Source organism: Haliotis cracherodii, unplaced genomic scaffold (assembly GCF_022045235.1).
Source record: "Haliotis cracherodii isolate W230 unplaced genomic scaffold, xgHalCrac1.p SCAF_2, whole genome shotgun sequence".
Lineage (NCBI taxonomy): Eukaryota > Metazoa > Mollusca > Gastropoda > Lepetellida > Haliotidae > Haliotis > Haliotis cracherodii.
Window position 1 is genome coordinate 12,091,877 of NW_027266275.1, and position 25,499 is coordinate 12,117,375.

Below are 25,499 nucleotides of genomic sequence, written 5' to 3' on the forward strand. Positions count from 1 at the left end.
ACAAATTTGTGCCCATATGGATTCAAGGTCGGAATGAGACCTTTTCGCGATGCATTCATATACTTTACATCTCGATTGTGCCTTACGACCTATGGAATCTGTTTCGGGTCATAATAGGAGTGAATATGCGATTCGAACACATGACAGAGGATACACGCAGGTAGGAAATGCAACTCTGCACAATCAATTTCTACAAAAGACGAGATAGTCTTGTGAACATGCCCCGTTCGACGAGCATATGTATTGATTCTGACAACGTCTTTTGATTGGTTTCAGTAGTAGTCCTTTTTTTGCAGTTTCATTCAACAAAACATCCAGTCAGAGTTAGAAAGGCATGAAGAACATGGTCTGATCAGTCTTCAAAAGAGATCATCACCGATTACATTCATATACAGGGTGACAACAAACAACAAACAGACATAGGTTTTCTCACTCCATACCAGATTTAATTGTTCAATGTATATTTTATGGTGTAGTGATGAAGCAACAGGGCCAACGTTGATACAACAGTCACAACAGAAGATTACCATTACAATGCAGGCTGCTTTACCCAAAGAAAACATTAAGACATATATTTTATGGGTAATGTCATAAGAGTTTTTCTCCTGGATGATATTTTCTCTCACAAACCACAAAAACATTTTTCATTGGGAGCTAAAATTCTGCTGTGGAGATAAATTGTGTGATGGAGAAAGAACTTTTTGATTCCGCAATATTCAGGACGTATCCTAGATCCGGACTTTCATGCTGTTCACCTTCATCTGTCCACCAAGTGCCACGTATTGCGGCATTTCGTTGACTCTGTGCTTGAAGTCGAATAAATGATCGCCATTGACATATCCCTGAAGAACAAAAGAAACGGAATACCGAAATTTTAAGATTCGCACATGTTCATTTGGTTATTTCATAATGATAGGTGGGTGAGTGAGTGAGTGAGTGAGTGAGTGAGAGAGGGAGGGAAGGAGGGAGGGAGTGTTAAAGGAGGAGATGTTCGAGACATGGTATAATCACTATTTCATAGCGATCACTATTTCATAGCGATAACATATTATCAACACATGATTATGATATAGTCGGAATCGTACAGAGAACTCTTTCAGTACAGATGTCTCATGATTATGAAAAGATTCTTCATAGCTTTTATTGACATATGCAATAAAATAGAGTCAGTGAAATAGTGTGGTCTGTGAGGGCAAAACAGAAACAGGTATAACCTGTGTGCCGCCAGGACCACACCACAACATGTCAATTTTGACATAACAATGCATAACCTATTTCCAATTACGTTTAACCTCTCACAAAGCATATCAAGCATAACTTCCTACCGTATATCCTGTTTTGTCAAGGACTACAGTGAAGTTGAAGGGTTGTCCGACTTTGAAGTTGAAAGGAGGTATATATGCCCTTTCTTCCCTTAGATAACGGCCATTTTGACGAGAGTTTCTTACTACTGCGGTTTCCCTTATTCGAATAGACGTTAGAAACAGTATATCTGCTTCATCATCTTTGTCTTTCTTGAAGTCAAAGACTGGCCTGAAGAAAAGGATATTTCTGTATATGGATACACTCATAACTGAAAGTAAAGAGGGTGGGATTCTGTGGGATTTTAAGGTAGCCGTGATATAGATTGAATTTAGCATCAACAAATAAACTGGAAAAAAGCTTACGTTACGCAGGATTACAAGACTTATGGTTGAATGAAAAGGATCAATTGAGCACTGTATTATATACCAAGGTGTCCCACTCTACATAAAATATAAACTTCACCCTTATGGGGTGATCTTTAAAACGCTGGAAATATATATACTCCAACACAGGTTTACTATGATCACGGGCAAAATAATTTTATTGTTACTCTTCGTCCACCATAAAATGCTTGCAATGTGTACAGATTATTATAACGTAATTCTAGTACAGCTTCGTTGTGAATACAACTAAAAATGAAACTACCGTAAAATTACATTACACTCATGAGTGACAGATTGAGTGAGAGGCAACATTTCCCTAGCACATGGTGCCGACTGGGTCCAGAGTATTCGTAGTGATAGAAGGGCATCTTCTCGAGGCAAGGGCGTTGATTGACTGTTGGAAGTCCATTTCCACCCTTGCCGAACTAAACTGGAATTTATAGACTCCATCGTTGCGCAACCGGGTTACGAGTTATGTCCCTTTTATTTTCCTCCTGTTGACCAATCAGATTCCACCTCTCATATCACTTGCAATTGCTTCCAACAAAATTGAAGTCAAGACGATCTGATCGATAATCAACATATATATTGTATTGAAACGGACCTTAACTCGCGGAGTGTATCAAACCATGAAAAGATTTGCAAAATATCTGTTGATGCCAGATGGCGGAACACATTCTATGCGAATCCTTCATTAGAGCGACATCTGCACGTTGAAATCCATTTTGGTCACGAACCGCATGTCTAGTTCGTTGCGCGATTTTGATTGGACTATGCATAGACTCGTTAGTCCATGTAGCTAACTCCGGAATTCCAGCCTAGTTAGTCAAGGGTGGTAACTGGACTTTTACAGTCAGTTTAATGCACTTGCCTCGGGAATAGGTGAAGAAGGAAGATACACTCGATAATCGGATATTTGTCATTGGAAAGAGCGAGTGAGTGAGTTTTAACGCCCCTTTAAACAGTATTCCAGCAAGTCAGCTTGATGTGGGAGGAAAGTGATGAAGGTCTTAGACGCTTACCACATTGATGACACTCACGAGTACTGGTATGGTGCTCCCAAACCTAGAAACATAGTCGATCCGATTCGAACACACGATTATAGAATTTTGACATGCCCAAGGGACTTAATTCTGCTGCGCATTAGACGGCTCGACCACAATCATTATTATGAGTGTTAACCAAATGTGAGAAAAAATATCGTCACTATACCACTTTTTTCCTGTTCCAAAAGGTTCGGCAATAAACGTCACTGCTGATCCGGGGCCAAATGTACTGGGAAGTTTGTACGAGCCCTGAAATACAGAAAAAAACCATACTATATATAAACGTATTCATAATACATATACATTTCACTCTACATGATAAAAGTCAGTGTGTGAGTGTATTTGGTTTAGCACCCATTGAATAGTATTTCAGACAGATCACCGCGAGGAATGAGGGAGGAGAGAACGATGTGATGCTGGTATAACACGTTCCTCACGTTTGGGAATCCCACGTGCACGGACAAGGGTATGATAAACCCAGAAACATAATCGACACGGTAGACCACTTTGCCACCTTTGCCCGCTACCTCATCATATTTCATCAGTCATAACCCGAGATATAGGTCGATACATAACTCGGAATAATGACAATGTATGCATGATTTCATAATTAAGTTATTGTATTAATTCTTAAAATTTCTATGAAATGTGACGATGGCAACTGTTATATTAAAGGGGACTAGAAAGATTTCTGGTAAAGACAATATGAGAAAACATATATCGATGGCCATAAAACATTGTATTAACAACGGCCATTTCGGATCGTTTTATGAAAAGGATTTTAATCAATAACACTGATTTACTATTACCTTCATCATCTCTATTCTTGTCATCCATTGCAGGAAGGTCAAGGTTCATCAACACGTGTACATTAATATCTAGAACTCACATCATATTTTTAAATGCAGTTGGTGTACTGTACGAGATCCACTTACAAGTGATGGATTTTCCGAATATAACAGTGGACACTGAGATTTGGCATCCCATTCTCCCGTTGCAAGACACGTGAATGCTAGCTTTTCGTCATAGGTACACTGGAACTGCACCTGAGCACCAACATGGCGTCCTGTCGACTTCAGTACTTTTCCTCCTTTTATGGACGACGGGTTTGGGCATACCTCCGCTGCCATAATAACAAATTGTTCCAATTATTTTATGTTCGCAACAAGTACATTTGATAATGGCAGCCCTTTTTTATGATCACATAAGGTACAGCTACAAACATGATTATCTATATCGATACCTATTGTTTCTAAACTAAACAGTATTAAAACAATGTTCCTGTATGTTAATAAGATACTCTGATATACAATGACGCGCATTGTGTTTGACTACACAAATAGTTATGTATCATAGACAAACATGAATTGTGATTAATCTTTCATGTTTATTGAAATGAAAGTGAATCAAGGCTAAAGGCGGAAAATGACCATAACTGGTTCTATCAATCATTTATTTTCTTTGACTAAAAGGATATAAAATATTGTATACGCCCCTTTAACAGTCAGTTTGGTTTTCAGTCGCCTCTAGCAATTTTTCAGCAATATCATGGCAAGGGACGCCAGAAATGGACTTCACCTTATAATTTCACACAACAAATGAAACCAGATCGTGCTAACGCTTTAATCAGTAGGCTAACTAGGTTATATGCGACACGGAACTTTTCCGGTTCTGCTACTCGTAGCATTGAGTTATGAGTTTCGTGTTGGCAATAAATAACAGACATAAAACATTCCTATAATCATAAAAAAATATCTGCTAAATGCAGTGTCGAGATTACGACTATATCAAAAGCAGGTCAATAACATCTCAATCCCACCTATGTTATCTATCACTTTCCTGATACTGGACAGCTGGCTGTCTACAGCTAACTTGGTGTCGTTTGCTGCAATGAGATCATGGAGAGAATGAGTGAGTCAGTCAGCAGAGTTTGATACCCTTACAAGCAGAAACATTATTATGTGTTTTAAGGAAGAACAAATGATACCAAGCTCTTAAGAGGTTCATCAGTATGTCATTTCATTACTGATTATTCACAGGATCAAAAAGCAACTTTTGAGATTTTGATTTCTGACCTCCAGTTTTTGTGTTTTGAACTCTTGTGAGTCCCTCAATAATACAAAAAAATGCTTTATGTATCGAGTCATGTCAGTTCAATTGTACTTTAAAATTATGTGAGGCATCCACTGCAGGGTATTGTGTAGATGTGTCTTGGGTTTTTTTCCAGAAAAAGTGTGCTTCCGGTTAAATGAAAAGGCATTGTGGTTTTTGACAATTGACAATTATGACTGGAGCCTCACGTCCAGATATAACAACGTGAATGAGGATTCAAACCCGGACAACATTATTGCAATGTTGGATGCCTCCAGCTATTTGTGAATAAGTATACATATAATGTCCTAAAATCTCCATTGTTACAAATAATGAAAGTACTTGTAATAATGGTCATATAAAAAATCTGTCAAATTCTTGCACGAAAGATAATCAAATACGACTTGCAATTGATGTGTGTATCTGTTAACCAAACCAGACATGTGTGCACTGACGATGCGTACCATGTTTTGTCATTTCTGTCTCCAGGACAGTTATTTTGGCCTCCAACAGGCTCTGACTAGTCTTAATGTCGTCTTTCAGCTCTTTCAACTTGACATCAGTTTTCTCTTGTAATTCCGTAATGACTTTGTCCACTTTCTCTGCGGGATTGCTTGGAACAAAGCTCATTGCATGGAATGCTTTCGCTGTATTGGTATGAAAGCTGTTGGAATCCACAACCAAGTTTGCCAAGACGACAAAGAGAAATTCCATGCTCCACATGACCCACATTCTGCTAAATAAATACAACTTAGGGACGTGAGAATGACAATGTTCACGAAATATGACAGAAATATGAACTGAAAAACTTGACAGCAGTGAAACATTCAATTTAGTTCGGTAAGAGGTCAGTAAGAGCAGCAAGTAATTAGCACTAGAGCACTTTAGCTACGGAACCTTATAATATTAGCGCAGTAATATATATAAGGCTGGTTACCCAGTCAAAAACAACAGAATCACTTTGCAACTTATGGATTATTGTTATCTGTTGTGTAAACATCAATCTATTGTCATTTAAACTTGTATAATCAATTATCCACATGTACATGACCTTCAAACTTCACATTGTTGTACTTCACTTGCTTGATAACAGTGTTAGCGTCTACTCCGAAACGTCGCGTTCATTGTAATGAAAAAGTTGAATATCCATAGAACCATCTCCCTTTTTCAACATGCCAACTTCTAAGCGCGAATTGAAGAAGATTCAACTCAATATAATACTATCCCATATGACAAAATTAAGGCAAACTTCATTCCGTGATCTATTGGGCCATCTTACAAAACGTAGTAACCATAGATACAGTTACATGTCTATCTACAGAGGTTTGGGACAATTTGTAAAAAATGAATGCAACTGATATCGCCTCAGTTGCTTCTTAATTAAATCTATGCACAAAGTAAGAACACACTCTCAGAAAGACTGTATGACAAGAGGGATGGCATCAACTTTCCAATAGTCAACTTTCCCTTTTTGTTTTCCAATCTTTCTGCACCTCCAGCCTTTCGTGTCTACATTTCACAACGTTTGAGGTACAATCGAGCATGCTCTATCAACGCAGATTTTAAAGACCGTCATTCGACCCTTGCTCAAAATTTCGTTTGATCATGGTTACAACATTAACGTCATCAATAAAGCTTTCAAAACGTTTTAAGGTAGACTGGGGACAAATTTTAGGTATTTTATCATAAGCATCTTACCTTGTGTATTCCCAAGTCGAAAGGTGGCATATACAATGTATGTCAGCTATTTTTTATAACGTTCTTTATATAATTATGACTTAAAGAGAGATTGTCGTGACCATACTTAACTCGAAATTCTCAAAGCCAACTACAAACGATTGACTGAATACCTTGAAGGTTTCAGATTCAATCTAGCATTAAGTGACATGTACAATGGACTTTAAAAGGAAATATAGCATACACTGGACAAATAGTTCGAAAGAAACTTCAAAGCAGTAGCAACAATGGCGTCTAGTAACAACACACTTGCGATGTAAACATCAGTCGCCAGGACAGAATCCGCACCTTAGTACATAAAGCACTTCTGTTTATTTACAAATTCAATGAAGGGATGAGTCTGTAACATTTGGTAGGGTGCTGTTCAAATGTATATTTTAGTTTATCTGTTTAACAAACAAGAAGAAATATTCAGATAGCCCAAAGCCTTCAAGACCCAAAAGACGTTAAATAAAGGCACCAAAAAAACCTTTTCAGTGTCTGTAGTCAGAATAAATTATTTCTAAAAGGCCATTCTATGGTTCCGATTACATCATCAGCATGTGTTTATGACGGCAATGAATTAGACGGGTCCTTTGCTGGTATGGAATTATTATAGATTGTAACATTTTTACCAACATAAAGCTCCTTTATGTTCAAGGAAAGGATTTAGCATGTAAGCATTTTCGGCGTGAGATAGTGAACATTTTGCATGAAATTGTCATGGAGATTTAGATTGAGGGTGACTAAGGTATGGGAATATTACGAGTTTATACAAGAATAAACATAACGTGTTCTTTTAACAAGATTGTTTGTAACAATACCACTGCCGGTTTGTGCAAACAAATGCCAAAAGCAGCACAACTTTTAAAATACATTGAAAGCACTTCTGTTTAAATTACAACACCTTCAGGATAACACATGCTCAACACAGAATGTTTTTTTAACATTGAGCTGTTTAATACTCTTCTCGCATACCTTTTGCACCTGCAAATGTAACTATGAAAGGCAATGGTACCTTGAAACTTTAAAAAAAACAATGGGCATGAATACGAGACACATCCAAGATAACACTATGCACGCTAACATAAAAGGTAAGTACGTGTTTGATGTATAAAGGCGTCCTTATAATGAATAGAGAGAATATATGTATCAAGGCGTCCAGCAGCTCCAGCCTTCGTGTCTACATTTTAAACTTTGGAGTTACAATCGAGCATGCCATTTCTACCACGATTTCAAAGAATATTATACGATTCTTGCTCAGAGGTTGTATGATCAAGGTTAAAACATTCAGGTCCTTAGTAAAGCTTTCAAAAGGTGTCATGGAAGACACGTGGATGACATTTCAAAATTTTATATATCAGTGCCAAAAATGATGTCCGATACAAATCTCTATTTTCATTTGTACCATCATGTCCCAATGTTTTTTTTCAGGCGACCAATTGACACGTCTTTGCATGTGTTTGTGACGATTGCCTCCGGAGGGACAGGATACGCTCTCCTTTTCCTGAACACCTGGTATCATCACTACTTAATTAACTCTGGTGCTACACCTGACAAGCGTTTGGACGTGGATCCAAATCCTGCCGTGTCTCTGTTGTTTGCTACCGCTGCGGTGACAAACACGGGGACACTGACTGCAGGAAGGATGTGAAGTTTTCAAACTGTGGTGGGAACCATATGGCATCTTCCAAATCCTGACTTGTGTGGTAACATGAATTACAGATAATGAAAATCAAGACTGAACAAAACTTCTCCTACTTTGAAGCTAAGAAGAGGGTTGTAGGTTCTACTTCAACCACTTCTTCTATCTCTTACTCTGCTGCTGCCACCACTGTCGACTGCCAGACTGATCTGACATGGGCCAAATCTGTTCAGCCACGTCCAACTACTTCACTCCAAAACAAACAGCTGTGACAACCCCAAAACCAAAAACCGTAAAAACATGTCGAGATCTCAGAATCCAAAACCAGTAACAGAGCCAGAACCAGAAATTGTCAAACTCACAAACAGGGAAAATAAATTATTGAAAAAGAAGCAGCAAAAAGAACAGCTGCAAACATCGAAGGCCACCTCTCCTTTAGAGGTCCCAGTAGAGATCTAGAACTCCTTTGGTCCTCTGGACATGGATGTAACTCGATCTCCACAGGAAACCGATATGAGTACTACAAAGCCTTCCTCATGTTCGTGTAATATTTCTCCAGTGGAAGCACCACCAAAATTCCACAAACATAATACAATGGAATTGCAGAGCTCTTAAGAAGAAATTTAATCCAAGGTTGTAAACTGTCAGCTTTTTGTCTCCAAGAAACACAGATCGATCTTATATCCGTCAGTACAGTTCTTACCACTTGTTTTCCCGTCCTGTTGATAAAGCTACAGGGGGGGTTCTTCTATCCTGGTGAAGCAGGGCGTAATCCATAGCCCTGTTCCACTCAACACCACCCTACAAGTTGTTGCCGTCCGTGTTACTTTGAACATAGTGTTTACAAGGTGATCACTGTATCTTCCACCTTCCTCAACTATCCGTCAATCAGACCTTGAGACGTTGAGGATCTGCCCCCGAAGCCCTGTATCATCATGGGCGATTCAAACGGTCATAATCCCCTATGGGAGAGTACTGATACAAATAATAAGGGAAAACTCTTTGGATATTATATCTCGAACAATGATTTATGCATCTTCAATGATGGTGCCAACACCTATCTTCTTTCACTGACAGTTTCAAAAGTAAATTTGAATGGTCGGTCCATGATGACCTTTGTGGAACTGACCATTTTCCAACAATACTTACAACTATTAAACCGTCTCACGAACCACCTTCAACAAGGTAGAACTTTACAAAGGCCAGCTGGTCTTTATTCTAAATGCTATGTACTGCAAAACTAAAACCTGAAAGTTTCAGGAATGTTCCTGATCCTATACAACCTTTTTTCAGATATATTTAATGCTATTGGAGACGAAAACATTCCAAAGTCCTCTGCAAAACCCTCATATATGTAAACCGTGGTCTGATAATAATTGTAAACAAGCTACAGAAAATAGGAAGAAAGCCGAGAAACATTTCCAACAACATCTAACTGTCCACAACTTGAATAAAATTCAAATCATGAACGCTAAAGCGAGACGTACCTTCCTTTAAACAGAATAAACGTCAATCCTGGAGGAAATATGTATCAAAATCCATTCCCGCACACCCATGCCAAGGTGTGGAACATGATTCAATAGATTAAGGGAAAAGGCTCAGAATCTGGAGTTCACTATCTCAAAGATGGTAAAACACTTTTAACCACAAATCTTAAATTGCCAACACACTTGGTGAAACTTTGGCAAATAATTCCTCAACATCAAAATATAATCCTCAATTTCAGAGGTTTCAAAAACAACAGGAAAAGAAAAGTTTCAACACTGATAATGGTGAGGACTATAACAAAACATTTTCACTCCATGAATTATATACTGCCCTAGGGCAATCTCATGACACTGCAGCAGGAGCTGACAACATCCACTATCAGCCTGAAACACTTGCCCGATTCATGTCTGGAAACATTACCGAATATATTTGATGAAATATGGACCACTGTGAATTTTCCTCCTTCGTGGCACACTGCTGTTATTATTCCTATTCCAAAGCCTGGAGGGGATCACAAGATCCATCCAACTACCTGTGTTTGTAAAACCATGGAGCGCATGGTCAACAATCGATTGGTCTGGTACCTGGAGACCAGTAACCTCTTGAGTGATATCCAGTGTGGTTTTCCTGAAAGTGCAAATGACCATTTGGTGCGTTTAGAATCGTTTATGAAGAATTCCATTGTTAACAAACAACATACTGTATCAATCTTTTTCGATCTAGGAAAGGCATGATACAACGTAGAAACATGTTATTTTTAAAGGTGTGCATGAATTTGGTTTGAGGGGCAGATAACCTCAGTTTAATGTCTCATATTTTAAACAACAGACAATTTCAAATGCGAATGGGTTCTACCCTGTCTGAACATTTCGATCAAGATCAGGGCGTCCCCCTAAGCAGTATACTATAAGTCACCCTTTTCAGCATCAAAATTAATAGTCTCACTAAAGTATTGAATAATAGCGATGATTGTTCACTTTTTGTAGACGATTTCAACATTTCTTTCCGTGGTAGGAATATGAATACAATAGAAAGATCTGTCTTAACAAAATTAAAAAATGGGCGAACGAAAACGGCTTCAAATTCTCAAAATCCAAAACAAACTGTATTCACTTTTGTCGTAAATACAAACCACATAAGGAACCAGATTTACTTTTAGATGATACTCCTGTCAAGGTAGTAGAGGAGGACACATTTCTGGGCCTCATATTTGACCGTCATCTGACATTCTTACCACACATCAAATATCTCAAGGCAAAATGTTAAAGGCGTTTGACATTCTGAGTGAGGTGGGGATCAGACAACCCTCCTTCACTTGTACAGATCGTTAATACGCTCGATACTAGACTATGGTTCCATTGTCTATGGTGCAGCCTGCAAAAGCAATTTAGAAAAATTGGACGCTATACACCATCAGGACCTAAGGCTCTCTCTTGGAGCTTTTAGGGCCTCTCCCGTGGACAGTCTGTATGTGGAGGCTGATGAACCCTCACTCGAACAGCGCCGCATTAAACTGTTACTGCAATATACCACTAAACTGCACTCAAATAAATCAAATCCATCATACAATTGCGTTTTCCACTCTCAGTGTGAAAACCTTTTTCGAAATCTATCAAACCTGGTTCCACCACTGGGAATCATAATTCTACCACACATCACCACAGCTAAAATAGATCTTATGATATCACCCTCCCGACTTCTGTCTTCTCCCTGGCAGATGGTGAAGCCAGAGGTAAACCTTACTCTAACTAAACTAAAAGAATCTGAAACAAATCCTTTGGTTTATCAACAAGCGTACAACCAATTGCGAACTCTCACAGTGCCATTTTTACAGACGGGTCCAAGGATGGTGGCAAAGTTGCTAGTGCCACCATCATTTGATCCGGAACTGTCTCCTCAAGAATACCAGATACCAGTTCTATATTTACGGCTGAGGCCAAAGCTATCCTAACAGCTTTGACTAATACCAAACAGCATCATCTTCTCTGATTCGTTGGCTTGCCTTGAGGCACTTAAAAGTGTCTCATCATATCACCCTTTTATTCTAGACATTCTTGAATTCTATAATGCCCTTTCTACTGGCCAATGTGACACTGTCTTTTGCCGGTTACCACGTCATGTAGGCATACGGGTAACTCAAAAGCGGGTAAATCTGAAAGTGTGTTTTTGGCAGATATTTCTGATGAATATGGAAAGGGTTTTGACGCTTTTATTTAGCAGTGATTTCTTATCATCATGAAGCGGGTTTTGTCACTTTTATTGAAAAGGCTCGTGTGTCTTAATTGCTTTTGACAACCTGACTATTTCTTTAGTTTAAAAATCGTCACTAGTCTATTTTATTTGGCCACAAATGTGTGTCATGGGCATTCCAGGTCAGAATGCCTTATGACCAATGGAATCTATTTCGGCAGATTGTTCTCTGGTTTGTGAGACTGTCGGATGAAACACGTCTTTCAAAAGTATTTTAGTTATATCATGTTGTGTCAGCTTATTATCGGACAAGCCTTCGGGTGGTAGACGTGTTCCAGATTGTAGAAACCCACGTGCATGCCTACAAGCGAAGGATCATAAACGGAGTGAATATTCTTTATTGGAATTTGGAATTTTATGTAAAATGTTACATTTACAATCAATATATTTGACCACATAATGGTCAAAAATGCATTGTTATTAATTCGTTTAATATTTTCGTTCAATTCGTGGCACGTGTCAGCATATTGAGTGAGTGAGTATGGTTTTACGCCGCTTTTACCAATATTCCAGCAATATCAAGGCGGGTCGGCATATTGACGCGAGCAAAGTGTTTAAAGTATAAATTGATTGTACAGGTGCCACTTGTCAGATAATAATTTGGTCTACCACCCACAGTATGCTACGGGTGGTCGGACATCCTAGTGGTTAAAGCGTTCGATCGTCACGCCGAAGACCCGGGTTCGATTCGCGACATGGTTACAATGTGTGAAGCCCATTTCTGGTGTCCCCCGCCGTGATAGTGCTTGAATAATGCTAAAGGCGGCGTAAAGCGATACTCACTGACTCCAGTATGTTTGACCTAAGGCAATTATGTTTATGTGCTTTATCTCCAAACCTTAGTCTTGCGAACATGTCCCGATCGACGAGTATATGTACAACTTATTAGTGAGTAAGGATAAGAATTTATGGATGAACAACTTTTTTTTTACAATTAAGAGCGACGTTTCGTTGTTTATATTACTGGCTTCATCCTTTGTATCACGGCACTGACTTCACCCATGGTCATCATCACTGCCCTTGTGTGTACACAGCAGGCTTCGCTACTCCAGTATATCTACCCTACTGTATAAACATTGCCTCCTACGTGTATATATACTTGCTTACTGCACTCTGTAAATCACTTGCTTGATAACGGTGTTAGAACCTACACCGAAACGTCGCTCTTAATTGTAATAAAGAAGTTGTTCATCCATAAATTCTTATCCTTACTTAGTACTCCAACTTCTAAATGCCTATCAAAGAAGAAACTTATTAGTGAGTGACTGAGTGACTGCGAGCATGCTATGCCACACGGAGGAAACACACTGATAACTTCGCCCCGTTCATGTATATCTTAGTTGGGAACACCGCACAGCGTAATTGTGTTTGTTGCGACAGAGCTGTTATCCTGCTCAGTGTTCAGAGGAGTTTATTACAGATTACATACATGTACAGGGTGACAAACAACAAACAGATATAATAAGGTTTTCTCACTCATTACAAGATTTAATTGCTTACTGCAAATTTTACGGTGAAGTGGTGAAGAATATTTAATATATGTATAACTTTATAAGATCATAAGACTTTCCTCCTCGATGATATTTTCTCTTACAAAAACACAAAAACACTTTTCATATGTAGCTAAAATTCTGCTGTGGAGATAAATTGTGTGATGGAGAAAGAACTTTTTGATTCCGCAATACACAGGACGCATCCTAGATCCGGACTTTCATGCTGTTCACCTTCACTGTCCACGAAGTGCCACGTACTGCCGCATTTCGTTGACTCTGTGCCTGAAGTCGAAGTAATGATCACCATTGACATATCCCTGAAGAACAAAATACGTTCCGCATATGTTAATTTGATTATCTTATAGAGTCAGTGAGTGAGAGAGTCAGTGAGTGAGTCAGTGAGTGAGTCAGTGAGTGAGTCGAAGGAATGATCGCCTTCGACATATGCCTGAGGAACAAAAATACGGAATTGGAAAACCGAAATCTAAAGTTCCTCACATGGTAATTTGGTTATCACATAATGAGTGAGTGACTGAGTGAGGACACATACCAATTTTGACAAAACAATCCAGAACCTATTTGTTTATATTGTAAACAGAATTCAATTACGTTTTACCCCTCACAAAACATATGAAGCATAACTTCCTACCGTATATCCTGTTTGGTCAAGAATTGCAGTGAAGTTGAAGGGTTGTCCGACTTTGATGTTGAAAGGTGAAAAATGTGCCCTTTCTTCGCGTCCTTAATGGCCATTATGGAGAGTTTCTTACTATTGATCTTGGCATTATGGCTTTATTCGGATAGACGTATGTAACAGTTTGTTTGCTTTATCATCTTCGTTTTTGTTGAATTCAGAGATGGACCTGAAAACAGTTGTCATCTGAGGACCTCTCTCTCTCTCTCTCTCTCTCTCTCTCTCTCTCTCTCTCTCTCTCTCTCTCTCTCTCTCTCTCTCTCTCTCATCGTATCCGGGCGTCAAACGTTGCTCCTTATATCAGTCACAGGTTTGACTGGTCCAGTTTCGATTATTTACAGGTAGCTGCGATTTAGATGGAAGTAAGCGTTAACAAATGAACTTTAAAAATATATATTATAAAAGATCAACTTAGCACTGTTTTAAAAACCATGGCACCCAAATACAAACGTCTCTTAAGGGGAGATCGTTCAATCGCTAAAAATATTTACACAGTTTGACTATGATCACAGACATTGATTCCGTGGATGGATGTGTCGCTGAAACAGATTGACGTCTCTACACTTTTTACATAATCAAGAGCGAACGAATTTGACTTACACCTCGTCCACTTTAAAACGTTTGCAATTTGTACAAATAATATATCTTCATTCTAGTATCCCACCACAGCTACCTTCCGAATTTTAAAAATGAAACGACGATAGAAATAGCCGCCTAATAAAATTACAGTTTGTTTGTTTGTTGTTTAACGCCGCACCCATGACGGACAGATCGAGAAGGTGGCGTCATTTCCCTAACACATGGTGCCGATTGGGTCCAGGGTATTTAAGCTGATAGATGGGAGATACGCTCAATTTGTTATTGGAGTGAGTGAGTGAGTGAGTGAGTGAGTGAGTGAGTGAGTGAGTGAGTGAGTGAGGCCTCATTGAACAGTATTCAAGTTATACCATAGCGTGTTAGCTTGATGTGGGAAGAAAGTGATGAAGATATTTAATCCGCTTTAATGAAACTCGCGAGCACTGGTATGGTGCTCCCAAACCTAGAAACATAACCAAATGTGAGAAAGAATATCATCACAATACCACTTTTGTCCTGTTCCCAAGGGCTCGGCGATAAACGTTAAGTAGTGACCCGGGGCCAAATGTACTGGGAAGTTTGTACGCGCCCTGAAAGACAGAAATATATAATATATATACGTATTCAAAATACATATACATTTCACGCAACAAGATAAAAGTCAGTGTGTGAGTGTTTTTGGTTTAGCACCGATTTGAACAGTATTTCAGTAAGATCACGGCGAGGAATGAGGGAGGAGAGAAAGATGTGATGCTGGTGTAGCGGCCATAAAAGTTCCGAGTCCCGTGATGGGATTCGAACCACGGACCTTCTGATCACAGGTCGGACGCCTTGTCCACATGACCAAAGAGGTTAACCGCGTCAGCAAGCTGAAAGGGTAAGGATGTCATCTGTTGGATGACTCCACGCCCTGCTACACTGGTACAACACGTTCACGTTTGGGAATCCCACGTACTCGGACACGGGTATGGTCCTGATAAACCCAGAAACATAATGGACACAGTAGACCACTTTGCCACCTGTGCCCGCTACCTCATCATAGCTCATCAGTCATTGGACGGGATAAAGGTCGATACATTTATTCGCGAGTGATGACTATATATGGTTGATTTCATAATTAATGTATTATTTTCCTCCTTCAGTATTTCTATCAAAGTTGACTGTGACACTTTTAGCAAGGGGACTCGAAAATAGAAAAAATTCTGGCAAAGGCAGATAAACCATGATATTCAACATACGTATACATTTTATGCAACAGTGCGTTCATTATAAATCGGGCGATGAAGTATTTTGTAACATGTAATGGTATGTCAATTTCAGATCGTTTCATGAAACGGATTTTAATCAACAACACTGATTTACCATGACCTTCATCATCTCTATTCTTGACGCTTACACATTAATATACAGAAATCACATATATTTTTAAATACAGTACGTGTACTATACAAGATCCACTTACAAGTGGTGGATTTTCCCAATATGACCGTGAACACTGAAGTTTTATATCCAACTTTCCCGTCGCAAGACACGTGAATGCTAGCTTTTCGCCATCCGTACACTGGAACTGCACCTGGGCAATACTTCAATACTTTTCCTCCTTTTATGGACGACGGGTTTGGGCATACCTCCGCTACCATGATAACAAATTGTTTCAATTATTTTCTGTTCACAACAAGTACATTTGATAATGGGAGCCCTTATTAGTTCAAACCACGAGTATGAATCTCCATATCTATATTATATTCCCCAGACTAAACAGTACTAAGACAACGTTCCTTTGCGTTACTAGGATACCCGCGTGTGCATTTCGGAGACAGACTTCAATGAAGATGTGCAATGTTGTGATTAATCTATCATTTTTATTGGAATGAGCGTCATGTTTCTTTTACTCAAAGGGCACTCTACCAAACTAAACAGAACCACACACCCCTCAAACAATAGAATGTGAATCAACCAACCAACAAACCCTTCAATCAATCAGCCAAATATTTGCTTTTTATTGAAAGGTTATTGGCCCAAAGTATATGTTTACATTTCAATGGTGTTGATTAACATGAACTTTTATATATTAGATTCTGTCCTGTTTAACACATTTTGATTTCTTTTCTTTTCTGTTTATTCGTTATGTCTTTTATTATGAAAGGTTTATGAGATTTTCATATACATGAACTTCATGTAAACATCAATCTATCATCATTCAACCTTGTTTAAGCATCACTTATCCACATTCACATAACCTTTCAACTTCACATTTCTGTACTTCACTTGCTTGATAACGGTGTAAGTATCTACTCCGAAACGTCGCGTTCATTGTAATGAAGTTGTGTATCCATAGAACCATCTCCCTAGTTCATCAAACCAACTTCTAAATGCCACTTTAAGGGGTTTCAACTTTGTACACCATTATCTCACTGGACAAACTTAAGGGAAATCTTCATTCCTTGATCCGTGGGTCTTTTCCTAAAAAACGTGGTGACCGTGGATACAGTTACATATCTTGCAACAGCGGTTCAGGACAATTTGTCAAAAATGAATGCAAATGCCATTTGAAGTTTATTAAGACAACAATAAATGAAATGCTGGACTTGAATGATAACATCCCTGGACAATTTGGGGGTAAGACATTTCGGCAAAAAGTAGGCATCCCCGTGGACACCAATTGTGCTTGCCTTCTTGCGGATCTGTTTCTGTATGTGATCAGTGATACCGCCTCAGTTGCTTCTTATTTAGATCTGACCTAAAGATTCAGAGTGACAAAACAATCTCAACATGCCTGTATGACAAGAGGTATGGCTTTAACTTTCCCAAAGTTAACTTTCCCTTTATGTTTATCAGTATTCCTGCAGCTCCAGCCTTTGGGGTTTTCATTTTACAACTCTTGAGGTATAATCGAGCATGCTCTTTCTACAAAGATTTTAAACAGCGTTATTCGACTCTTGCTCAGGGTTACAACAATCAAGTCCTCAGTTAAGGTTTCAAAATGCTTTACGATAGATATGCGGAGGATATCTATTTCCAAACTGAGGCATCAGTGACTTGTATCATATGTTCCCGTGTTGTTTTTCAGGTGAACAATTGACTTGCCTTTGCATGTGTTTGCTTCGGGTGCCACCGGTTGGACAGGAAATGCTCCTTTTTTGCAAACACCTGGTATCATCACTATTTGATAATGATTCATGATTCATAAAACACATATTCATGGTATCGTCGGAATCGTACAATCGACTAGTCATGAATATGGAAAGGTTTTGTCGCTTTTAATTAATATATACTAAAACTAATACCTTAAGTGAGTTATCCTGACCAAATTAATATAAAGTTTTAAGATTAAAGCTAATGTCAAGTGACATTGGTAATGATTTCATAGGAAATGTAATATACTCTAGACAGATGCTTCCAAAGGAAACACAACTGTGCATGTAAACATCAGCAGCCAGGACAGAATCTGAATGGAATGGATCTGTAACTTGTTCAGGATGGTGTTTAAATCAGCATTTTAGTTTCCCACTGAGCATCTGGGTCACGTGATGAAGTCAAGGTTCACGGAGTACATGTACATGGTTTGAGCTGCGGTTCATAAGAGTATAAGGAAATCTAATGTATATTTTAATTATTAGCTTTGATAATGTTTCAAATCTTAAATGCTCAAATACGGCTTAATAAAGGTTCGCGACCTCGAATTCTGTCTTGGGGAGAGTGATAGGTAGAGAAGTAAGACCTCAGGGCTATCGCCAGCAGTTCCTGTATTCCTTTGGCAGTTATATAATATGGTAGGAAAGCCCAAAGTGATGCACGTCGCAGACGTTTACTACTTTGGTGAAACCCACGAGCACGGTACGGGGGTGACAAACCTAGAAACAGGGAGAACCACAGGTTTCTGGTGACAAACCTAGAAACAGGAAGAACCACAGGTTTCAAGTGACAAACCTAGAAACAGGGAGAACCACAGGTTTCAAGTGACAAACCTAGAAACAGGGAGAACCACAGGTTTCTGGTGACAAACCTAGAAACAGGTGAGAACCACAGGTTTCAAGTGACAAACCTAGAAACAGGGAGAACCACAGGTTTCTGGTGACAAACCTAGAAACAGGTGAGAACCACATGTTTCAAGTGACAAACCTAGAAACAGGGAGAACCACAGGTTTCAAGTGACAAACCTAGAAACAGGGAGAACCACAGGTTTCAAGTGACAAACCTAGAAACAAGGGGAACCATAGGTTTCTGGTGACAAACCTAGAAACAGATGAGAACCACAGGTTTCAAGTGACAAACCTAGAAACAGGGAGAACCACAGGTTTCTGGTGACAAACCTAGAAACAGGGGGAACCACAGGTTTCTGGTGACAAACCTAGAAACAGGGAGAACCACAGGTTTCAAGTGACAAACCTAGAAACAGGGAGAACCACAGGTTTCAAGTGACAAAGCTAGAAATAGGGAGAACCACAGGTTTCAAGTGACAAAGCTAGAAATAGGGAGAACCACAGGTTTCAAGTGACAAACCTAGAAACAGGGAGAACCACAGGTTTCTGGTGACAAACCTAGAAACAGGGAGAACCACAGGTTTCTGGTGACAAACCTAGAAACAGGGAGAACCACAGGTTTCAGGTGACAAACCTAGAAACAGGGGGAACCACAGGTTTCTGGTGACAAAGCTAGAAACAGGGAGAACCACAGGTTTCAAGTGACAAACCTAGAAATAGGGAGAACCACAGGTTTCTGGTGACAAAGCTAGAAATAGGGAGAACCACAGGTTTCAAGTGACAAACCTAGAAACAGGGAGAACCACAGGTTTCAAGTGACAAACCTAGAAACAGGGAGAACCACAGGTTTCAAGTGACAAACCTAGAAACAGGGAGAACCACAGGTTTCAGGTGACAAACCTAGAAACAGGGGGAACCACAGGTTTCTGGTGACAAACCTAGAAACAGGGAGAACCACAGGTTTCAAGTGACAAACATAGAAACAGGGGGAACCACAGGTTTCTGGCATACACAAGGGACGCAAATTTCAACTGATCACGAGATTACTTGTACTGTATAATAAACGTCTTACTTTGTGTATTCCCAAGTCGAAAGGAGGCATACGTCAGCTTATTTTGAATAACGTTCCCTGTATTATTTTGACTTAAAGAGAGATATCGTGACCAAGCTAATATTGAAATTCATTAAGCCAACTACATAGAATTTACTGAATACCTCAAGGCCTAAGATGCAATCTTGCGTCAAGTTTCATGTAGAATGGACATTCAAAGGAAATAAAGTATACACTGGACAAATACTTCAAATAAAACTTCAAAACAGTAAGAAGAATGGCGTCTTGAAACAACACAGCTAAGACGTAAACATCAGTGGCCGGGACAGAATCCGCAGGTCATGTGACCTTATTTCATGAAGTCTTTAGGTGCGGCCGGGTAGCCTCGTGGTTAAAGCGTTCGTTCGTCACGCCGAAGACCCGGGTTCGATTCCCGACATGGGTACAATGTGTGGAGCCCATTTCCGGTTGTCCCCCGCCGTGATATTGCTGGAATATTGCTAAAAGCGGCGTAAAAGCCTACTCACTCACCCACACACTCACACACTCACTCATGAAGTCTTATGTGTCATCCATCTTTCCGTTGATTTATCAATTTGATCTTTCATAAATCACTGAAACATTTAGTAGTGAGCTGTTCAAATCTACATTTTTAGAGTTTTTTAAGTGTACGAACATGAAGAGATTATCAGATTGCCAAAAGTCTTTAAGACACAAAATACTTTTTATAGAACCCTTAAAAGTTTCAATAATAAGACAATAAAGTCTGATAAAAAATATTCTATGGTTCCGACTATATCATGGACAGGTGTCCATGACAGTTTGTTTATTTGTTTGTTGTTTAAAGCCACACTCAGCAATATTCCAGCTATATGACGGTGGTCGCAAAAATAATCGAGTCTTGATCAGACAATCCAGTGATTGACATCATGATCATCGATCCACGCAATTGGGATGCGATGAGATGTATCAACCAAGTCACCGAGTCTGACCATCCTATCCCGTTAGTCGCCTCTTACGGCAAGCATAGCCGCCTTTTATGGCAAGCATGGGTTGCTGAAGACCTATTCTGACCCGGATCTTGATAGTGTGCAAGAATTTTCCTACCATCATAATGCCTCGTAGATCAAATTGATTACACTAATTTTAAAGCGACACATTTCAACACATTATGATATTTAAACCTACTTTGAATCTATCTGGTGAGTGCTAATTTGTCACTTTTTGGGAAGACGTTGATATGTTTCATTATAAATGAATGGGTGAGAGAAGGATTTAGTTATTTCAGTTTTATCACGGCGGGTCAGCTTCGTGTGGGTGGAAAGCCCGAACTGATGCAGGTCTCAGACGTTTACCTATTTAAAGAAACCACAAGAAGGAGTTTGGTGCTGACCAACCTGGAAACATAATCTGAGATTTGAACCCACCGTCATACGCTTTTGGCACGCTACGATAAGTTTACTGCGTGTATGCCAAAAGAAAATCATCAAAATACACCGTTGTCTGTGTCCAAAATAGTACCAATGTTATGACTTTAACAGGAACGCAGACAATTCATGGATGCAGATCACTAAGAGATACGGTCATTTTATTGTTGTTAAGGTTGTTTTTGCACAAGGTGTTTCAATGTCTTATTTTTTTCGATAGTCATTATGAACATGTCTCCTAGATGGAAAGTTTCCTTTTCTGTTCAAGTTATTTCAATCCCTTTTTCATTAAAGTTTGACTTGATTGATTGAAAGGCTTAGCAGTAAGAATAATGTGTGTTTCAATGAAATTTGATTGATACGTAGTACTTAAGCCATGATTGGAACTTAAAACACTATAAGCTGGAGCGATGGCATACTGCTCGATATGTAGACACAATTCACGATGGAAAATCGAAATCATTCCTTTTGTTGTCCAGCTGGGTGAGTGACTGTAATATTATACAGTAATAGCGACGTCCCTGTTATAGTATTACAGGTGATAGTATAGTATTACTAACGTCGCGTCCAAGATTATTGCACTTATATAGCGACGTGCATGTACGTGTGTGTGTTTGTGTGTACTTGTACTAGTCCGGACGGATGCCGATTTATAGTGCTAGCACACTGAGATACCATGCCGCAGTTTAACACGAATACCCCACTCAGACACAGTATACTGACTCCGAGCCGACCAGTCCTTGTTTTAGCCCCTTAATGCCGAGCGCCAGACAGGGTAACAACAAGTACCATCTTTTAACGTCTTTTGGTATGACGCGCTTGGGGATAGAACCCCGGACCTTCCGCTCTCCGGGCGGACGCTCTACCACTTTACCACGGAGGCGGTCTAGTATTACAGAATTCTTTTACAACAGTATAACGATCTATACCGAAACGTCGCTAATAAAGAAGTTGTAAACCACAATATCTTGTCTACTTCTAAGAAATGCCTATCAATCAATTCCTCATTTTATATGTTATGCACAGGTCCATACAAGACACTGAATAAGGTGTCTCAGTTGTGTCTTTGATTGCCAACTTAGGTGGACGTATAAGGTGAAGACACTCATTTATCTTGGCATTTGTAGAAAGAAATTAATCAAATGTCATCTGAAACTTTCAATTTACTAAAGACGTCAATCCGATTAGTATGCAAAGAGAAACAGATCACCTAGAAGAAGTGATCTTTGAAGTAATAACAAGTCATAATAGGTGTTCATGCATGTATCTCGTGAAGCAAACCCCTGATGCAATCAGGTCAACACATATAAAAACAGAGATTAACCAGTCTCGATTATCTGCCGAAACAGATCCCCCCCCCCCCCCCCCCCCCACCCCCTGCCACCTTCCCATCCCACACATGTTCAGATCATGCGTCGCGTGTTGTATTGACATGTGTTACCACTTGAAGATAGGACAGTTGGATATAGTGAACGTTTTAAAGTTAAGCAAACCTGACACAAAATACATATATAATCTCCTGAGTGTTGATAAGAGGCAGTATGTCAGCAGTCCCATGTGTGAGTATAAATTCTCTGAAGTGTAATAATAAGGAAAGCGTATTTGAATAATATTTCTGATTCAACAGTCCTTATGTGTGTAATGATTGTCTGTTGCTTCGAAATTTCATGAAAATGGTTTATTACATCTTGTGCTAGTGTGGACGCAACAAAGCGCCACCATAAATCGATGTCACAGATGCATGTATGTCTCCATGAATAACTGTAGATCCAGAGTGCTTGGTGAACCACACTTTGTCGTCTACCCTCAGGAACGTCACTGTCAGTAACGTGGCAACACTCGGTGTAGACGTTGACGTTTCCGCGTGGCCATGACCAATGACTTTGTTGTGACTGTGGACGTAAATGTTGATGAAGCTGTTGGGTTCTGTCAGCCTAATACTTGCCCATAACATATATGAACCACTGACCGGGGCAGTGAAAGCTCCTGTGTCCTTATGGTAATGGTGGCCAGAGTTCACACGAACTTTGTCAAATTTGAGGGTGTCTTTGTCACCTACAGAGTGCTGGGGGTGTGATAAGGAAACCTCGAATGAAATGTTTGTAGTGATTGCACCTGCGAAGAAAATGGTGAAGTTGCTATACCTGACTAGTTTGTATTTCTCAAAGGGGCACTTGAAGGTTGGATTAAAGAATTAATCAAACGTTATACCCCTTTCAGATTTTCAGCAATATTCATCTCATAAGCGTTCGAATATTTTCAGACATTTCCTTACTGAAAACACTTACAAATGTCATCTAAAACATTAAGATATGTAACAGATAACAGGAAAAACACAAACAATATCGTAGAAACCCAATTTATAATTCAAATACCAATGATTATATATGCATTACCTTAGCGCAGTGTGCTTTGTGCCAATATATATGCTCGTCATAAAGATTCAACCTTATTGTTACGGTATTTATTGTTCGCTGCAGTGCATAATTGAGTGAGTATGGTTTTACGCCGCTTTTAGCAATATTCCAGCAATATCACGGCGGGGGACACCAGAAATGGGCTTCACACATTGTACCCATGTCGGCGTGACGAACGAACGTTTTAACCACTAGGCCACCCGACCGCCCCTGCAGTGCATACAAAATTATAATGTTTCTCGGGTACATTTTCCTCAAAAGACTTTCATCAAGACTTCCAACAATCATACCTGGCCTTGGCAGATACTCTTTTTTCTTGGCAATAAAAATGACAGGATTTTAAGTGACGCGCCGATGCCTGAGAAATCTTTCCTGTTTCTTTTAGCCAAATGTCTCTATCATTCTATCAGTCCTGTTCATTGTGATTGATGCGACTGCTTAATCTCCACCAACCCCAACCATACTCACCTTACACATGCCTTTAATTTTACACTGAAATCGAACTTACCAACTATTTCCAACACATTCGTCAGTGAGTGAACATTAGCAACACAAGCAGTCTTTACTTCCCGACTTTCTTCCTTCAAACGGGATATTTCTGATCTCGTGACATTCAACTCGTCAGACGCGAGCTTCAATATTTGGCACTTGGCATTCAGATCTTCCCTGAGTTGATCATGTTCTTCTCGGCTCGCCTTCAGTTCGCTTCTGACGCTAACCAGGTCCGTCATGGTCGACTTGAGGTCGGACTCGAACTGGTGCTGTAGCGAAGACACCTGCTTTTCAAGATGGGTGATGTGGGAGGTGATGCTACTCAAGTCAACTTCGGTGTCTCCATTGGCGTTAATGACAGATGTGATAGGACAGTGAACCACGGGGAAAGCGAGTACCAGAATAAGAAATAGGTGATGGTCCATACTGGAATCTGACATCCTGCAGAAAGTACGTCCGTGTCTAGGTCCTACCTGGATAGTTACGTGTAGTGAGATAACGAAATCGGTCCACGTGCCAATGTATGAGATAAGGACCATGTCATTAGTATGTACTTCCAGCAGCTGTTTCAGTAAGTGTACGACAACAGACGTTCATAAAAGGTTAAGGAAGCGTGTTATGCAGTACATGACATACATACTGGTGACATTGTTCAGAGGGATTAATGTACTTAGATGCATAAAATGTGCCCAAATATACGTCTGTGTGTGTGTGTGTGTTTGCGTGTGTGTGTGCGTGTGTGTGTGTGTGTCTCACATTGCAAACCCCTCCCTCCCCTACCCTCCCCTATAATGAATGACCAGTCCCTGAGACCATATAATCCATTAGTTTTCCTTTTATCCTATATTTGTTATACTAGTTAAAAGAATCTGTCTTAACATCAAACATCTTCCCGAGGCAAGTGAGTTAACTGACTATAAAAGTCCAGTTTCCCCCCTTGCCGAACTAGACTGCAATCATAGAGTTATATTTTGGCTGGACTAACGAGTCTATGCATAGTCAAATCAAAATCGTGAAACGAAATCGACATCTGGTTCGTAAACAACATGGATTTCAACCCAGAGATTTCGGTCGATTGCAGGATTTGCAAAAGATGTGTACCGTCAACTTGGCTTCGACAGACATTTTCCAAATATGTTCACTTGATTTGATGCACTTCGCGAGATAAGACACGTTTTATTACAATATACTAGTATATCTTGATAATCGATCAGACCGTCTGGACTGGGCGCCGCCATTTTGTTTGAAGCAAATACTAAATAATAAGTGATATGGGAGGTGGAATCTGATTGCTCAACAGGAGAGACATAGAAGGGACATAACTCGTAATAGCCACTGGTGGCGCTCCGATTGAGGCCAGCCTAGTTCGGCGAGGGTGGAAACTGGACTTTTAGAGTCAGTTAACTCCCTTGCCTCTGGAAGATGGTAGTATACTGGTATGT

General features: G+C 39.6%; 2 protein-coding genes across 2 annotated transcripts; both read right to left on the reverse strand.

Moving 5' to 3' along the window:
• Positions 1 to 728: 728 nt before the first annotated feature.
• Positions 729 to 5,557, reverse strand: LOC139467869 (uncharacterized). The gene is made up of 6 exons (XM_071249386.1): positions 5,290 to 5,557; positions 4,554 to 4,619; positions 3,670 to 3,857; positions 2,901 to 2,983; positions 1,326 to 1,533; positions 729 to 842 (listed from the first exon to the last, which is right to left on the reverse strand). The coding sequence occupies exons 1-6, from the start codon at positions 5,555 to 5,557 to the stop codon at positions 729 to 731; spliced, it is 927 nt and encodes a 308-aa protein (XP_071105487.1).
• Positions 5,558 to 22,598: 17,041 nt separating this feature from the next.
• On the reverse strand, positions 22,599 to 24,525 carry LOC139468937 (heavy metal-binding protein HIP-like). The gene is made up of 2 exons (XM_071251077.1): positions 24,074 to 24,525; positions 22,599 to 23,263 (listed from the first exon to the last, which is right to left on the reverse strand). Exons 1-2 carry the CDS (start codon positions 24,495 to 24,497, stop codon positions 22,842 to 22,844), a joined length of 846 nt encoding a protein of 281 aa, XP_071107178.1. The 5' UTR covers positions 24,498 to 24,525; the 3' UTR covers positions 22,599 to 22,841.
• Between the last annotated feature and the right edge of the window lie 974 nt (positions 24,526 to 25,499).

Excerpts from the sequence above, each read along its gene's own strand:
- LOC139467869 (XM_071249386.1), bottom strand. The coding sequence starts at position 5,557 with ATGTGGGTCATGTGGAGCATGGAATTTCTCTTTGTCGTCTTGGCAAAC. Across the intron at positions 4,620-5,289 it reads GACAGAAATGACAAAACATG|CAAACGACACCAAGTTAGCT; the intron begins GTACGCATCGTC and ends ATCTCATTGCAG. Across the intron at positions 3,858-4,553 it reads GAAAGTGATAGATAACATAG|CGGAGGTATGCCCAAACCCG; the intron begins GTGGGATTGAGA and ends TTATTATGGCAG.
- LOC139468937 (XM_071251077.1), bottom strand. The coding sequence starts at position 24,497 with ATGTCAGATTCCAGTATGGACCATCACCTATTTCTTATTCTGGTACTC. Across the intron at positions 23,264-24,073 it reads GAATGTGTTGGAAATAGTTG|GTGCAATCACTACAAACATT; the intron begins GTAAGTTCGATT and ends TTTTCTTCGCAG.